The sequence below is a fragment of the Acinonyx jubatus genome, chromosome B3 (genome assembly GCF_027475565.1).
Source record: "Acinonyx jubatus isolate Ajub_Pintada_27869175 chromosome B3, VMU_Ajub_asm_v1.0, whole genome shotgun sequence".
In the NCBI taxonomy this organism is placed as follows: Eukaryota; Metazoa; Chordata; class Mammalia; order Carnivora; family Felidae; genus Acinonyx; species Acinonyx jubatus.
The window spans coordinates 18,512,508-18,531,191 of NC_069386.1; the positions used below are offsets into that span (position 1 = coordinate 18,512,508).

The following is an 18,684-nucleotide window of genomic DNA, read 5'->3' on the forward strand; positions in this document are numbered from 1 at the left end:
ATATAACTCACCTTTTCCAAATATACTATTCAGTGTTTTTTTAAGTAAATTTACCAAGTTTAGAATCATCACCACAAATCAGCTTTAGAAGATTTTCATTGTCCCGATCTAATCCCTTATGCATATTTACTGTTAATCTTGTTCCCTCTCACCCCTGCCCCAGGAAATCACTAATCTATTTTCTGCCTTTACAACTTTGTCTTTTTTGGATATTTAATGTAATGGAATCATAAAATAATATGTGATTGCTTATATCTGGCTCCTTTCACTGAACTTAATGTTTTTGAGGTCCATTTGTATTTGGGGATATATTTGGAGTTTATTCCTTTTTATTAATGAATAAAAATCCATTGTATGTATGTATAGACATACATTAACAATGTCTTTTGAAGAGCAAATACTTTAGCAGTTTACCAAGGGAAACAAGAACATGTGTCCTTATAAATTCTTGTACTCAAATATTCATAGCACCTTTATTTGTAATAGCTAAAAACTATAAACAATCCAAATTTCCAACAATTAGTTGAAGGATAAATGAATTGTGGTGTATCAGTGTTGAAAGACTACCTAGCAATGACAAGGAATCACTGATACATACAACAACATGAAAACAATCTCCAGTGCATTATGTTCAATGAAAGAAGCCAGACACAAAAGACTATGATCTACATGATTACATTTCTAGTAATAGAAAAGGCAAATTATGCTGATAGAAAGCATATCAGTGATTGCCAGGGGCTAGTAGGAAGGGAAAAGATAAACCAGACAGGGTACAGGGAAGTCTCTAAGCTGATGGAAATCTTCCATGTCATAATTGTGGTGATGGTTACACGACTGTATAGTGGTTAAAAGGCATCAAGTTTTGGATGAACTCTATTATATGTAAATCATACCCCAATAAAGCTGATCTTAAAAAATAACGATATGTCCCTATTCTTTCTTCAGTTCTAACAAAGGCTCTATCTTCTGCCAGGTCAGTCTATTTTAGTACTTACTTAGAGGTTTCTGTGTTTAATTAAATGCCAGAAATTTTTGGTTATGAATGATCATTTAGCTCTTCAATTCACTTTTTTATGACCGTGGGAGTTGAATAAAATTTTTTCTAAAACAATTTGATAAAATATATAAGCCAATCCAACTTCCAAATGGACTGAATTCTCCTGGAAATGGCCCATACATTTCAGAGACATAGAAAAACAAACTAAGTATGCGCCACATGTACATAGAGCAATGTGGATAGATCATAAAACACGAGGCTGCATTTTTACAAAGAAGAAAGAAAATGAGGTCTCATCACAATACCGTTTATGTCAACCAACGATAACACGCACTTTATGTTTATGCACATGTTTTGCCGGGTCATACAAACAAAAAGCCATCAAATCCATTAGAACCCAGAGGGCAGGAATGGGACTAGGAAACAAGGATGAAAGGTAATTAATGAAAAGAGTTAATTCAAATCAATCAGTCAAGAGGTCTTACACAGACCAAAGAGAGAATGCTATGATTTGAGAACTATGATTAATTAATTTTCCCTTCACATAAAATGTCCAAATCAAACAAAAACTAAGATGTCCTTGAAACTAACAAAGTCTCCAAATACATATTTGACAAGGTTTTGGATAAATAATGGAATTTGTTCATTTGTCCAACCTACGAGTTGAAACGTTTTATTGGGAGGGAAACATTCATTGTTTTTACTAATAGAATAACACAAATATACAATGTTTTAATATGGTAATGTTCTCAGTCAGAGTCACTCAATGCTCTTTCAAATGTTAGAAATGAAGAAATTAGGAACAATTTTAAAAGCAAAGCAGAATTGAGCCAAAAAAAGCTTTATGCAGTAAAGGAATACAACCAACCTCAAAGCCGAATAAAGTGTAACATTCCACTCTAGAGGGTCATGTGGAAGATTAGTATATGGATAAATATATACAATGGGTGAATATACATATCCATAGCATACTTGCTGATCTGAGGAACCCACCTGTATTAAAATTATTAATTTAACCAAAAAAGAGAAATATGGTCTCTTTTTTTTAAGATGCCCAGGTTTCAAGGACAGAAATAACATTTTTGAAGAAACACAGGAAGTATATAGTTTTCTATTTTAGCATTATCTTTCCTTTTCAAATAAATCTGGAAAATCAATCACTTCATCTGATATAAGTATAAATAATTATGAAGAGGTACTTAATTTAAAACTCTGCTTTGAAAAAGGAGAAAAGAATGGAGTATAAAAATATTTGATAAACTGAAAAGAGAAGGGAGACAGGTCTTAACTGTAGAAATACCTTAGAGATTAACTTGCCTGAACTTTCATTTTATGGATATGGAATATAAAAAAAAAATGTCCAAGAGGAACAAAAAAGAATGCGAACTTCTGCTCCCATGTAAACGGTTCAATGTTAGGTTAATTGCCAAGGAATGAGTCTCTCAGGTTTGCTACTATTGCAGAACTGAGCCTTCAGATGGCCCCATGCAGACACCCAGACAGCCCCCTCTTCATCTGGCACTTCATCAGTAGCCTGGGAGCCAAAAGCCTAGCAATTTGAGATCCCCTTCCCCTTTTTTCAATATTCTTTTATAGAATAAAAGGAAGGCAGCCCTAGGCAGATATTAAGCATGTGAAGTCTAAATACTGTTCCTTAACAACAGGGCACCTGGGTGACTCAGTAAGCGTCCAACTTCGGCTCAGGTCATGATCTCACAGTTTGTGAGTTGGAGCCCCATGTAGGGCTCTGTGCTGCCAGCTCAGAGCCTGGAGCCTGCTTTGGATTCTGTGTCTCCCTCTCTCTCTGCCCCTCCCCTGCTTTCTCTCTCTCTCTCAAAAATAAATAAACATTAAAAAAATTAAATACTTCTCCTAAACAGAAACAATAACCCACTGGCATAATTATGGTCGATTCCCAGTTGCTAACGAAGGATTCAAAGACTCTTTGAACAGAGTTTAAGCCGGGGTTTATTTTATTTATTAAAAAAATTTTTTTTAATATTCATTTATTTTTGAGAGAGAGAGAGAGAGAGACAGGGTGTGAGTGGAGGAGGTGCAGAGAGAGAGAGGGAGACACAGAACTCAAGTCAGGCTCCAGGCTCTGAGCTGTCAGCACAGAGCTTGAGGTGGGGCTCGAACTCACAGACTAACGGACTGTAAGCTCATGACCTGAGCCAGAGTTGGCCGCTCAACCGACCGAGCCACCCAGGCACCCCAAGCCGGGGTTTATATGAGAGAACAAAATATCTGGAGCAATGTAAGTCTCAGATAACATTTGAGTCTAATGTACATACTTTGAGACTATTTCAATTTAGGACAGTTAATAACAATCCTTCTTCAACTCTTGAAAATGGCTACAGATGGGTCATTCCACCTTTCCTTCTTTGAAGAATGAGGACATATTAGCCCATCATGAGCTTATGTTGCTCAGTAGAAATGGGGAGTGTATTCAAGGCACAGTTAAATGAAAGAAAAAAGATTACCTTTTGACTTTACCACCTCCGTCCTTGCCTTGACCCTTCTGGGACCACAATTTACTTTGAGACAATGTGTTTATTCCACAAGTATTTAAATTTGAGTGGCTCAGATCCCCTTTAAATCACTTTTCAGACACATAAAGGAATGCATAGAAGAGTCTGGAAAAACTGGTTAGAAAGTGCTGTGCTGGACTCCCCACTACCAACCCCAGTCAGCAACAACAACATGCACATACATACATGCCACAAGCTAAAACTTAGAAGGAAAAGGAGTCCAAAATACAAAGCAAATGTCAGTCCCTTTCAAATGATCTACTTCTTTGTTCTTTATCAATTCTCTCTCTCCGTTCTTGCTATTCTAGGAAGGGACATCACTTTCTGATCTTAAATGGCTCCTGGCTAGCACTAAGCGATAAAAATGAACCAGCCAAATCACAACTACTGGTCACTTCATGGAATGAGTACGTGTAATATAAACACAGTCTAGGACCAAAGAAGAAAGGTTTCGTGTGATAAATATATCGTGGGAGATGCTGAAACAGTATCAAATTTACATGAGTTTTTAAGATAGTTCAGAAAATTTCACATTTGCTATCTTATGTTTTCTGTATTTTCAAGAGATACTAACTAACTCTTGTCTGCCATCAGGAGTATTGTACTGTGAAAGTCCAAGAAGTACTGGTATAATGGGAAAAGAAAAACCCAACAACCCTGAACTTGGTGTCATAACATGTCAGTTCATGTCCCAAATCTACCCCTTGAATACTAACTGTGCGATCTTGGCCAGGTTACTCACTTCTTATTTTCTTGACTGAGATCACATCAGTTGTGATTTTATGTACTTGTTAAACTGTAAGTTTCTATTCAAATGCAAGGTGTAAGCAATATTTTATTTAGGACATATGTGGTTTAATCTAATGCAAATGATATGGTAAACCTTGAAAAAGATATAAATGCATGCTTCAAAAGACATAATCTCACTTCCAAGTTAGATTTTCCTTACTTCTATTGCATTCAAACAGAGATGTGAGGCTAGTGGACCAACAAATCATTTTCTGTAGTGGATGGAAAAAGCTAAGGGTGAATTATTGGGAGTTAAAGCTACATGAGGAGATTGGAAAAATGACATAGACTATACTTAATCCCTTGAGAAGAAGCAAGAATGGTCCTAGGAATTACAAGAGGATTGGATTCCTTCCTGATTATTGTTGGAGCAGCTTAGGCTAAGACAGAGCAAGTTGGTCCTCCACAGCTGTGCTGCTTTGGCAACCAAAAGAGTTTTCTAGTTCTAGTCCTGATCAAAATGTAAAAAATGGAGCTGTCCACCGAGAAGTGGGAAATCAGCAGTGCAAATCAGGAGAAGACCTGGATGCCAAATTCAAAGATCACCACATGCTATGCAAGACAAGCAAGGAGTTCAGAGTAGTAGAAAGTAATTTGCTAAATCAGACGTGCAGCGGCAAATCCTACTTTATTTATGCATTCTTTGACAAATCCAAACATGTGAGTAAAAAGTGGAATTAATGGTCAAAAAGGAAGAACATTTGCAAATGTTTCCAGCTAAAGTTTAAGTGGTATCCAGGGGCTTCCTCTTCCTCTCGATAGTAATAGCACATTGTTGGCCCAAGTAAAGTTGTTATTTGCACAAAAACCTTTTGGAGAGTCTATGAAGCAGAGTTGGTCAAACTAACTCTTGAGATAAGGACCCTGCAAATGGTTATAAACATATGATCTGAATTACAGTTAGTCTTGGACTAAATGATCTTTATCAAGTTTTGTCTTAAGTTTTTCCAACTTTGACATTCAAATATTCTTTTTGCTCCAAAAAAGTTAATGTGCTAATAACAGTTTTTGAAATAGAGACAGCCATGGAGATTATAGATGAACATTTATCTCCTGTTATCATAACACAAGCACAGTTTTAATAAAAAGGTTGGAAGCAGTATCTATTTAAATTAAATTAAAGAAAAAGAAAAGTTTGCTTTTTCTGAGAAAGCAATTGATATTTTTTCTTTGATTTCCTTATACTTTGGAATGAAGGACTGCTTATTAAAACTTTCAGTAAACCTTTAAAATTATGCTATAAAGCAAATATTAAGTTTGGTCTTTAATGAGACATTTTTGCTATTTTATAGGCATTCTAAAATGACACAGACTCTTCTAGCACTGACTTTCTGGGAACGTTTATCCTTTGTCAGACAGCATGCGACATGGAAGATGAAGTGGGTCCCCACGTTGTCACTGGCACTAATAAGTCCTATGATCCTTAACATCTCTTGACCTCAATTTTCTTCACTGTGAAACTAACACACTTGAGGAGATTGTGCTCCTAATTTTCATTTGTTCGGCTTCTAGATAATGTTTGGTGTATATACTATTTGATGAACTCCCCCAGAAATCTGTAGCCCATTAATGGCCACCTCTGAACAACAGATTATTTAACGTTCTTACAAAGATTCCAGTATTCCAGAGTTGGGGCAAAGAAGAGGAATGGGAAGGAAAGACACACAAATACTACTTACTTTTCAAAGAAATGTCTGATAACCAGCAAGACGAAAGCATACGGAATTGTCATGTACAAATGAGAGGGTTTTACAAAGACAAGTCCATCATGATCTTCAAGATCTGACCACTTTATTGTTGGAGGAAGCCAGAACCGTTCCAACCAAAACCATTCTTTAAACGTCTGAAACATTCTAGAGAGATGGAAAAAGAATATGTTAGGCTTATAAAGCAAATACTTAAAATTAAAATAACATCGAACACCATTACTCAAAATACCTATGCCAGAGAGTTTTGAAGACAAGGCAAAATGGAATCCTATTATTCAATGGGTTTCATGATTGTTCATTGCATTAAACAAGAATTACTCTGCCGATACTCTCAGAACACTTTTGGCTGTGGCATGGCAAACTGAAGTTTAACATACCACTATTCATACTTTTGGCACAACATACATTGATATCATGGGTATGTTTCTTCCTCTTCTATGACTCTATGGTATGAAAAATTATTTAACAGTAATCTATCTCTACAACTTCAACACGCCCAAGGTCAACCTCATGAAAGCTCCAAGTATGTATAAATCTACATTAGTACCCTGAGAACTTCTTTGGGAAATAAAGAACAAGTATATTTAATTTCATAGTACAATAAGGAGCTCAAATCTGTTCATGCCAACAAATATTTATTGAGATTCTATTATTTGTCAACCACTGTGCTAGGCACTGAAAATATAAAGATTGAAAAGACAGCATTCTTGCCTTGAGGACCTTACAGTCTTGTGGGCAAGGCAGGCCTGAATATATAGATGACTTTGACATATCTTTTTTAGGTACAATAAAAAAGGCACAGGGTGTTGTTGGAACGAGATGATGGGCACTGAGCCCAGCCAGGAAGTGTCAGAGAAAGATCCCTGGAAAGATCCTTGAGATGTCCTGAATAATAATGGAGATAAACCAGGGAAAGGCAGGAAATGGGAGTGGGAAATAGAAGTTTTAAGGAGGGAAAAATGCTATGATCAAATAACCAGAAACAAAAAAGAAAACAGAATTAGATGTCCTAATCTCATTGTTTTAGCTATGAACAATTTTTAGTCTTGACATATTGACCTTGAGGATGTTTTGATTTCGTCTTTTAATAGTTAATCAGAGAAAGGAATCAAAATGTCCGCAGATTGATCACAAGGTGGTCAAAGTAACTCTATCGAAACATCTTGATTTGTAAATATTGCAGTTCCCGTTGAACACGACCAGCAGTTTGGTACTACTACAGTGTAAGAATCCAAGGTGTGGGATGGTTACACACAGGTGCCCCCACAGTCTAAGTTCATTGCCTTGGCACGCTTCTTAATAGTGCCCCCTTACTTTCAGAAGTGCTCTAGTTTGGCCAATAAATCATATGGTCACTCTCATCAAAAGGCTGGTGAGTCAAGTAGGACTTTGTCATGGAGGGTGTGAGACCCATGCTAAGTAGCTTGGACTTTAGCTAATGACATCCACTGAACAGTATTATGCAAAGGAGTAAAACGGTCAGATATTTTTCAAAGGCCACTTGGCAGCCAGGTCCTCTGTGAGCCCAAATGGTGTCTTTCTGCAGATAGGAGGATGGCGTCGCCTCTGGGCAGACACAGCCCTTCTACCTAGTGGGCTGAGGGCTGGATGTTAAGGCCCCGTGAGCCCCCAGGCCAGGCACATATGTGGCTACTTGGTTGGCAGTGGTATGGAGTCCGTTTCAGGAGACAGGAAGACTGGAGAGCAATTAGGAGTTTCAAGCGCTGGATACAGTCAGAAATGGGAAGGCTTGCACTGCAGTGCTGGAATCAGGCACTGAGTATGCTGATAGTAACAGCCTACATGAGACTACGCATGAGATCCTGACGAGGTAGAGAACAAAGAATTAAGAGAGAAGTGAGGTTGAAGGGGAAAATAGACAACCCCAAGAAGCAGAGGTCAAAGAACAAGTATGATGGGAGGGACTAAGGACCCCAGAGGGCAGGAAGTCTCAATCAGAGGTGAGGATCAGAGGGTGGAGTCCTGACGTTACAGATTTCCAACTTCAGGTGAGGAAGAATTCCAGAGTGTGGACCCCGATATCCTTCTGAAAAATCCACACCCCAAGCAACAGCTGAAGCCTGCTGAGATAATTCCATGCTTCATTTCGTCTCTCATCCAATGTTAAGAGATGTGCTTATCCGAAGTAGCACTAACTCGGTCACACCCACAGCTGCAAGGCTTGTGTGCAGAAAGAGAAGCTCTGCCTTCTTTCTCATGTGTTTAATCATTTCACTCTGATTTCTACTCTGGGGGAGGATGAGTCCTATGAATATAGCTGCAGTTGTGCAAATATGGAATGAAGATAATCAAGAAAGACGAGCTGATATTTCCTCCCTATCAGGCTGTGGGGCTACCGAAAGGAAAGGGGTGATCCTGGACTCAGGGAGCTTATGACTGAGTCAGGACTCATGTGGCTCTGGACTCAGAGGGAGGCAGTGAGAACAGGGGAGAGGGTAGTCAGGAAGGGGAAGTCACACACTTTGGGAAGGGAACTGGTGATTCAAGCTCGGTTGCCTGGGCCATCTGACATAACTGGCGAAAAGAAGGCATGAAGAGAGGTAATCTGTTTTGAATGCATGGCCAGATACAGCTCAGTAAAAGAACAGGCCTAAGCCTTGAGTCCAACTCCAGCTGAAATTCAAACTTCCTACAGATCTCAGAAACCAACTCTGGCCATGGGAGGCTCTGTGTAATGGGCAAATCTTGGGCCAGGCCTTAACCTTCACCACATCAGAATGAGCTACACCTGCAAGGGCAGAGAGATTTTTTTTTTTCCCCTAAAACTTTGCCTCAGTATGTTCATAACTTTGTTGGCTGTAAATTTAATAGTCTAAGGGTGCCTGGGTGGCTCAGTCGGTTAAGCTTCCAACTTTGGCGCAGGTCATGATCTCACAGTTTGTGGGTTCGAGCCTCGGGTGGGGTTCTGTGCTGATAGCTCAGAACCTGGAGCCTGCTTCGGATTCTGTGTCTCCCTCTCTCTCTGCCCCTCCCCCACTTGCACTCTGTCTCTGTCTCTCAAAAAAATAAATCAATGTTAAAAAAATTTTTTTTAACTTAATAATCTAGGGTTCAGGGAACAAACAGCAATGGTGATTGAGTTACTTTTTCTTTTGCTATTGTTATAGTAATTGTTATACAAAATAGTTCGCTCACTCCTAGAATGCAACTCCAGGCAGCACAGATTATTTTGTCCAGAGTGAAACACAATTAAATAAATAGTTTACAACAGCTATTTAGGAGTTGCCACTCTAAATTATGCCCTTGTGCCTCATATGCAAGCAATGAACCAAGATGTTGAAAGCCATAGTAATGCTAATATCCCACAGCTTAAAACATTTAAAGGGAAATAGAAACAATACAAAAGTTGAGGGTGGCCCCCTGGAAAATGTGGCTCAGACTGTGAAAAAAATAAATCTAATTATTTATTCATTCTTTTTTATGTGCTGCCACCAAACATCAATTATTGCTGCTTCAAACAGTCAAGGATCCCTTCTTCACACCATTCACAAAGTTTAACTCAACATGAAGCACAAACCTTATAGGCCTTTATGGACCCTTATAGGGCTAAAATTAAAACACTCTTAGAAGACTAGATAGGTCTACGCAGTCCTGTGGGTTAGGCAAAGCCTCCTTACATATCACACCAAAAGCACAAATGCCAAAATTTTTATAATTGATAAATTGGACTTCATCAAAATGAAAACCTTTTGTGCGTCAAGGAACACCATCAGGAAGTGAAGAAGACAACCCACAGGATGGGAGAAAATACCTGAAAATCATGTCTGATCAGGGATTTGTATTTAGACTATATAAAGAACTCTTGCAACTCAATAATAAAAGGACACATAATCCAACTTAAAAATGGGCAAAGAATCTGAACCTGAATATCTCACCAAAGAAGATACACAAATGGCCACTAAGCTCATAAAAAAAACTCTCAACTTCATTAGCCATGAAGGAAATGCAAATCAAAACCACCTCAGAGGTACTGTTCACACCCAGTAGGATGGTTATCATCATAAAGATAACAGGTGTTGGCAAGGATGTGGAGGACATGGCTGGTGGGAAGTAAAATGGTACAGATGCTGTGGAAGACAGTCTGGCAGTTCCTTGAAACGTTCACCGTGGAGTTACCGTATGACCCAGCAATTCTACATGTAGGCATTCAAGAGGGTATGTAGGAGAATTGGAAGGATTCATGCTACGACATGGATGGCTCTTGAAAATGTGCTAAGGAGCCAGACACAAAAGGCCACATATTGTATGATTCCATTTATGTGAAATGTCCGGAAGAGGTAAATCCATAGGGACAGAATGTAGGTTACTAGTTCCTTAGGGTGTATGAAGGGAGTGTGGGGCGAAATGGGGAGTGATTGATAACGGGTACAGAGTATCTTTTTCGGTTGATGAAAATGTTCAAAGATTGAATGTGGTGTTGGCTGCACAACCGTGAAGATACTAAAAAATGTTGAATTGCAGACTTTAGATGGGTGAATTGTGTGGTATATGAATTATATCACAAAAAAAGAAAAAAGAAACAGGAAAGAAGCTTCCTCCACAGGGTGCCTGGATGGCTCAGTCAGTTAAACGTCCGACTCTTCATTTAGGCTCAGGTCATGATCTCGTGGTTCATGAGTTCAGGCTCTGCATCAGGCTCCTTACTGACAGTGTGGAGCCTGCTTGGGATTCTCTCTCTCTCCCTCTCTCTCTGCCCCTCCCCTGCTCTCTAAATGAATAAATAAATAAATAAATAAACAAACTTTTAAAAAATTAAAAAAAGAAGCCTCCTCTGCTTCAACACTTTTAACCCAGAGCTCATCCTGCTAAAGCTTCCCATTATTTCATTTATGGGGCTTATGTTTTACCTCCCAAATTCACCTGTGTCAAGCTTGTGTCCACGAACCAAGAAAAGTAATTAAATGAAGGAAAGACTATATCCAGATTCAGATTTCAGCATGATTTAAAGTTCATGACTTTCTGGGGGAAAGAAATAGCATGCTTTAAAAACCAAAACAGACTAACCGCCCTGAAGGAGAAGCGGCTGTCCTAGATGATCGCCGCCCCCCCCCCCCCCCCGGGTGTAAGGGTGTTCGGTAGACATCCACAAGCCCACATTTCAGCTCTAGCAGTGGGCTTTAAAAATTCAGGCGATGCCTCCAGCCAGCCTCTCTACCATCCTGTTACTTCTCTCAGGATGAGATCAGAGGCTAAACACAGAGAAATGAGCTGAAGAAAACCGGGGCCAGCAGTCTCCAATCCTCTGGGCCACTTGGGTCGACTAGCAAGAAACAGGTCATGGTCCCTCAGCCTCCCGGTAGCTGTTCCTACGGCCACAAGCCTGTGCCAGTACCTCTGGCCTCCTTTATAGCCACCTCTCCCTGACCCTAGTGTATCGGACATGCCATTTTGGAGGTAGCCCAGCATCTGGCTCTCAGAGCAGCAGGGGAAATCACCACCAATGCGGGGGGGGGGGGGGGGGGGGGGCGGAGCACTGCCTTTCCCACTGAGAGAGCCAACACGGACCGTTCTCCATCTGCTGACAGTTGGCTGGGATGGCCTAGGCTTGGCCAGTTGGATGCTTTTCTCGGGGCTTTGAGTCTGGAGCAGACAGCGATATCCAGCGGCAGCCGATGGCATCCTTCCTAGGCCGCTGCTGTTGAAAAGATCGTTGTCATCTCTTAGCTTTTTGGCCTTCCTGATCCCATCCCCCCACCCCACCCCCCCACCCCCGGTTTCTTGGTTTCCACTGTCATCCAAGTCTGGTCCACCGGCCTTCCTTCAGGGCTGTGGGCTGCTTCCAATGAAGCCCTGTGTTTAAGATGGTTAAGAGAGAGGTGGATTTTGTTGCCTCTAACCAAGAGGGCTTACACGGAGAAGCAGGAATCTAGGGGCAGGCAGCCTGTAGCATTTGTCAGTTCCTCCCTCTGATCTCATCTTGCAGACAACGAGCACTTGTTTATCCCCTTTCTTCTCTCCCTCTTCCATTTTGGCTCCTGCACTGCCTAAGTTTCAAATCACAGTGGCATTATTAATAGTCACTGTGTAAGGTATTTTTTGGTTCAGTGTAAAAGAGGCTGCTGGCCTCCCTGACACAGCCTTAAAAAGATGTGTGGTAGATGACAAGATATATTACCTGTGCAGCCAGTGAAGCGATATCTTTATGCTGTGTTAATGAAGTATAGCAATATTTCAATAGCCAGGTGGAAAGAGAATTAGAAAACACTGACATGGGGGAATACTTGCATTTTTTTATTTTAGAGAGAGAGAGCTCACATTCGAGGAGGGGAGAGGGGCAGAGGGAGAGAGAGAGAGACAGAGAGAGAGAGAGAGAGAGAGAGGATCTTAAGCAGGCTCCATGCTCAGCAGGGAGCCTGATGTGGCACGACATTGGGATCATAACCTGGGATCGTGACCTGAGCTGATATCAAGAGTCCAGATGCTCAAACGGCTGAATCACCTAGGCATCCCAGGAAAAGCCTGCATTTTTAAAAGCCTACACAGGTTACTGCTGTAAGCACAATCCTGAGCATTGGCAACAATGAATCTGTCATTCAAGGCCTCTATGCCGGTGGCATCTGGGACAGTCTGGGAAGCCCACTGACTCCCATGGCAAATCCGCAGCCCACCTCTCCATTCCTTTAGCTCAGCTCTAGGCCTTTCTGGCAACTGAAATATTGTCAGCTCTGTTGACAACTCTTCTGTCTCTGCTTGGTACGCTCTTTAAGCAAATGTATTTTACTCATTGGCCACTCCCGGTGCCTTTCTTTTTTTTTTCTCATCTGCTACTCAAAAGTCCCCCTTTCCCATCCCTCGTCCATTCTCTGAGTACTGCAACTCCTATTTATATAAAAATATCTGAAGGAACCATAGTATTTACATTAAAAATATCTGAAGCTCTTTTTTAAAGTAAGAAATATTTGCAAGAAAAATACCTGCATTTATTTCCTTTTACTTTGAGGAAGTATCAGTATTGGAGGTAGCATCACAGTCCAGCTGTGTTTTCCCACCTGCCAATACTGTGGAAGTTTCAAACCCTATTTGAGGCTGCAGCTGCCAGTAGTTTGCAGGAAGACAATCTAACTAATGTGGGTTTTTATGACTCATGATTTTCTGACCTCATGGATACAGAACCCCAACAGGGTGAAAGAAGCCTGCTGAGCCACTTTCTCAAATGAACACCATTAAATTTGACCTTAGGACTGAAGAAATAAAACCATCTGGACCACAAGTTCATCACTATTTGAAGCAACATTTTTGCAAAGTACTAAAAAAAATGTGGCGCTTGAACCCTTGCTGAGGTGAGAACTCCAAGTTAGGCTGAAGTTTTGGGCAAATTATCAAATTCTGGTAATTATCCATGCAATCCCTACTGCTAATCATCTATGCAGTACCGACTGTAAGTAACCCCATCACCTTAGGAGATAACGCTACAGAACATATCTCTTGGAGAGAGGAGAGTGACAAGAGAGGGAGTCTACAGAACAGAACACAGCTCTCAGAGGCCAGTGACAAGAAATGGGAAACTAGGCAGACAACTCTAATTGAAGTTACGGTGTATTTCTGAGCAATAAAGTGATGGAAAGACCCATTTGAATCGATGTTCACTAGCTCAGAGTATTATTAGTGTTGGAGGATGTGAGAGTTGGTGAGAGCTTTGGAGACTGGGTGACTGGCCAGATTACAGTGGGACCAGGGTCCTCTGCTAACAAGAAAGGCAACTCCAGAGGAGCAAAGAGTGTGCCTGGATCGTTCACTATTGTACACCCGAGGCTTGCCACACAGTACACACTAAGTAAGGACTTGTTGAATGGATGGACAGAAGGTTTGCCGAGGTTGGCATAGACTTTTGAACAATCAAGGAGTGACGCTAGAGCCAAAAGTGATATGTAATTTAATTATCTAAAAACCATCTCATTTTTATTAGTTGCAAAACAATTTTTAAAATTTGGTGCAAGGGATCAGGTAAATATGTTTATCTACATTTCATCTGTTTGTGTTTTCTTTGGAATGAATTCTACTAACTCAGCCAAAAAAACTGGTTAAGCCTTCAAGATAAACACATAGGAAAACATTAGCAGCTACTTGCTTCCTGTCAATGGCGTAAGGACTGAGCCAACTGTAAATTCCAGCTCTAAAAGCATTTTAAGGGGCGCCTGGGTGGCTCAGTTATAAGCCTCTGACACTTGATTTCAGCTCAGGGCATGATCTCAAAGTTCGCGAGATCAAGTCCCGTGTCAGGCTCTGCACTGACAGCACTGAACCTGCTTGGGAGTCTCTCCCTGCCCCTCCCCTCTCATGCGTGCTCTGGTGCGCTTTCTCTCAAAATAAATACAAACTTAAAAATAAATAAATTGTGCCATTTCAAATGGATAAGACAATGCAAGTGATAGACTAACTTACCTCTGAGGAATATTTATTGTGATTAAATTAGTGCACTAAAAGCCTATAAATGTTTGGGCTTACAGTGAGAAAACTGAAGAGAAAAATGAATGAATGAATGAATGAATGAATGAATGAATGAATAAATCAATAAATAAACAAAACCTATACTCTGTGTAGAGAAGTAACTGACTTACAATAAGATAAGTAACTCTCTCATGTTAAATTTTACCATTATATCAATTTAAAGCCTTGAAGAAATTCAAGACAGACCTATAGCTTAAAAAAAAGAAAAATACAGAGCATTTGCAAACACAACCAGGATATCACCTCAAAGATGTCATTGAGGGGTATCAGGATGTCCTGAGTATTCAATGATTCTTCCTTTTGGTTACAGTCCCCATATACCCCTGGCCCCAGGTTTTCCCTGGGCATGTGGCTGTCCTGCCATGTGAGACACTGCCCAACCTCCCCTGTGGCTAGATTTGGCCATGCGTGACTGTGTCCACGTCAATGACACAGCAGTGGAATTCACTTGAGTAATCTCCCTAAATTCCAAGCTGTGTGTCTCTGTTTCTCTCTTTCTTCCATCCTAATAACTAGAAATAGGGATGACAGGATAGAAGCAATCTTTGAGGCCAATTAGCCCATTATCCTGGCCTACCACATGTCTGGACAGTTACATACAAGAGAAAGAAACTCTTGTTTTCAAGAAGCCATTGAATTTTGGGTCCTTTTTGTTTTAACAGCTCAGACCGTAACTCTCATATATATAGAAAAATATGAAGGAGAAGGAAATAAGAACTACATTGCCATATTGTGTTATATTTTTTCCAGGTAGATTATAAAATCTGGAGACATCTGCTCAACAACAACAAAAATATCATGTAGAGAACAAAAAGGAAGCCTATATAGACTGGGAGAAAATATTTGCAATATTTGCAATAGGAAAACATTGTATCTAGAATATATAAAGAGCTCAGTAATTTAAATTCAATAAGTTAAAAACTCTGGGGGACTTTTTAAAATAATAAGTCAATTGGGGACTTGTATTTCCATTAGTATTTTGCCTACTGGGGAGCATGCTCAGGATTTGCTCTGCCTGCAGGGCTTCTTGTATGGAGCCTGTGCCAATTATCAATTCATTGCCTCCCAACTGCAAATCCACCGTTTTTTTTTTTTTTTTTGCCTCTTCTGTGAACGGGTCTGCTTCCTTTCCTATTTTCCCTTTGCCAGCTGGCCCTGGAGCTCTATCAATAGAGGATGGTGGAGGGATGTTGCAGGATGAAAGGGTTTTGCTTCCTGACTCTGGTGAAAGTCAGTGAAAAGGCTCCAGTGAAAGGCTCCAGGAGCCCTGAGCAGCCAGCAGATTCTCCCTGGGGAGTTTTGTACTTGGGGAGTGCTGCCAGTGAGACACTTTCCAGTGACTAGGTCTCCCCCGCATTCTGGAGGGCAGATTCCTGGCAAGTTCTAGGGGGCTGCTTTCCGGCCTATTCTGCTGGTAATTCCTCTGTGTCCTCCCCAACAGGTGTGCCTCTGGCGGAGGGGGAGGGGGCGGTGCAGATAGGGTGGCATTTCCTTGCATGCTCTAGCTCAGCCCCAGGGGTCATGAGGGTTTCCTACAGCAGTGATCCCTGCATTCTATACAGTTCTTCCTACTGGCCAATCCTTTATTTTCTCCAATCTTGATTGGGCCCAGACTGCCTTGGTGGAAAAGTCCAATTTTTAATCTAATATGCTTAATCTAATATGAATTAACAGAAGCTAAAGTTATTCTGAACAAAAAAAATCAAAAAATGAAAAAAGCCTCTGAAGTTCCAAAGCAGAAGGGAGAACCCTCTCATTTTTCCCTTCTAATACTGTGTGTAGAGTTTGGTTACAGATTAAATGATGCCTGGAGATTTCAGAAAGATGTGCTTCTCCTCCTCTGCTTCTTTCTCCATTCCAAGGCTTAGGTTAATGTCCCCATGAGCAGCCATCACTTTCCACTAGGGCAATAAGTTCTCCCTGTTTAGTAAACATAATTGGGATATTTTCCCAGCAAAACTAATAAACTCCTAAAATGCCAACTAGGCACTTGGCATCTGTATGGGGTCAAGCTCTCTTTGAAGCCAGGGCTATCCCCTAGTGCCATTCTCTTCAGGCCATGTTTCTCTTGGCTCTGTAATAAAATTTCACAATACGCCTTGATCTGGGTTCCTAGCTTAAATAGCCCGCTTCCTAACTTAAATATTGAGCCAATGAAGTTTAATTCCTAGAAAATCACATGTTACTGTTTGCTGTTGTGTGCAGAAAAACCCAACATGGGGATGGCTCTGCCGGAGGCTTAGGGTCCCAGCGGCCCCCGCTTTGTTTGGAGGCAGCTCCTCATGGCCCGCCCTCACCTCTGCATGGTCTCCTGGGAATGACCCTGGGCCACTAGATCCCTGTCTGCTTTTCCAGGCTGACTTGGGCCTCCCATGTTCCTCACTTTGTGATCCCTCAAGTCAGGTCTGCTTTCAGACTCTTGAGAACAAAACACAAAGTTCTTACCTGCCTCCCAGTATGTGCATTGACTATTCCTCTGCCAGGACTCCTTTTTCCCCATCTTCACCCAACTCTCTCCTCCTAATACTTCAAGCCCCAACTTAAGCCTCCCTAAGAGTTCCAGCAAGGATTTCCATGACCCCTGGCCCCCACCACACATTGCTCCAAATCTAAACCAAATATTGCCATCGCCCCCTGTTCTTTTCCTTCACAGCCTGTATTAAATTTGTAATTACATGTTTGTATGTTGATTGGATTCTGGCTCCCACCTTAGACTTCAAGATGCACAAGAATAGGCGGGACACCTGTTTTGCTCACAACAGCATCCCTAACTTGGCATACAGAAGTGTACAAACAGTAAGCGCTCAATAGATATTAAGGGAGTCAGTATACAGCACAGCAGTCAAGCACATGGATTTTGGAGCCAGACTGCCTGGATTTAAGACCTGGTTCTGACAGTTGACTAACTATGTGCCCCCAGACAGCTAACTTAATGTCAATGTCAATCTCTCCATCTACAAAACAGTGGTAGTAATGTACTCTGTGAGTGAGTAAATGTTTGTAAATCACTTTATTACATGCCTGTTAATAAATAATAAATAATAAATAAATAATAATAAATAATAATAAATTGGAGTCAAGCTGTTCAATATCATTTGCCCTTCTGAAGAGGAGGAGCTAAAATGAACTTTCTTCTTTAACTTTAAATTCTTTAACTGACACCTCTTAAATTAAGTTATTTAAACATAATACACAGTGCTGTGATATAGTTAAAACTACTACATTTAAAAAAAAAAAAAACATAAATGATACCACCCTTTAGAGTAATAAGTTTAGAAGTCACCAAAATGTTCAAGCCTACCTAGGAATATATGTGAAACCGGACAAAAAATATGTTTAGGCTATAGTTAATAAATACTACTTCAGTCTCAGTGTTCATAATAATGATTTTTAAACATCTGAAAGGTTTAAGTATATTTTGAAATGTTAGCTCTATGCAATAACATTCAGCTAAGACTAACAATTATGATGTTTACCAACATGAGAAGTGTTTAGACTTGTAAAAAAACCCCAAAATTCAAAATTATATCTATACTATAATGATATGATGGTATATCATCTCATTTTTATACTACTTTATACATATACATCTCAGTGTGTGTGTGTGTGTGTGTGTGTGTGTGTGTAAAGGCAAACTAGAAGGAACGAAAAAATGGTAAAATTCTTGGTGTTGAAAATTTTAAATTATTGTTACTGTTGACAATTTGTTACTGTTGATCCAATATTAGGAAAATTTATAACCGATTTCTGCTTAATGACTCAAATCAACAAAGGTAAATTTTGTTCTAAAAACCATACACTCATCCAGTCCAGCCCTGTACATATGAAGAAACGGAGTCCCAGGGAAATACAGGTGCACTGTCCAAGCAAACCCAGGAAAGCCAGCTTTTTCCCAATACACACACAGTTTCCCATTACTAAAAGGTGTTATTAAGGTGATTTGTTTCACATTAACATTTTAAGACAATCATTTTTTCATGTAAATGTTTCACTTACAAAAGCTACTGGCTGATTTGAAGTGAGGCAAGTTTGTTACCTACCTAAAACTTCTCATAGCCTTCTTAAAGATGCAAAAGCTAACTATGAGAATATCTTTTGTACTCTAACAATTTCAGAGAAAATAGAGTGTGCTTCCATAGCCAGTAGAAAGATCTATCTATATAAACTGACTTGAGATGCCAAAGGTAAT

The 18,684-nt window shown here is 40.2% G+C and overlaps 1 protein-coding gene across 2 annotated transcripts in view; it reads right to left on the bottom strand.

Moving 5' to 3' along the window:
* The window catches only part of CERS3 (ceramide synthase 3), a 115,427-nt gene that overhangs the window by 71,265 nt on the left and 25,478 nt on the right, over positions 1-18,684 (bottom strand). For both annotated transcript variants that reach the window (XM_053223626.1, XM_015068998.3), the window contains exon 3: positions 5,997-6,170. In XM_053223626.1, the coding sequence (XP_053079601.1) occupies positions 5,997-6,169 (173 nt within the window). In that variant the 5' untranslated portion in view covers position 6,170. The remainder of the gene's footprint in view (positions 1-5,996; positions 6,171-18,684) is intronic.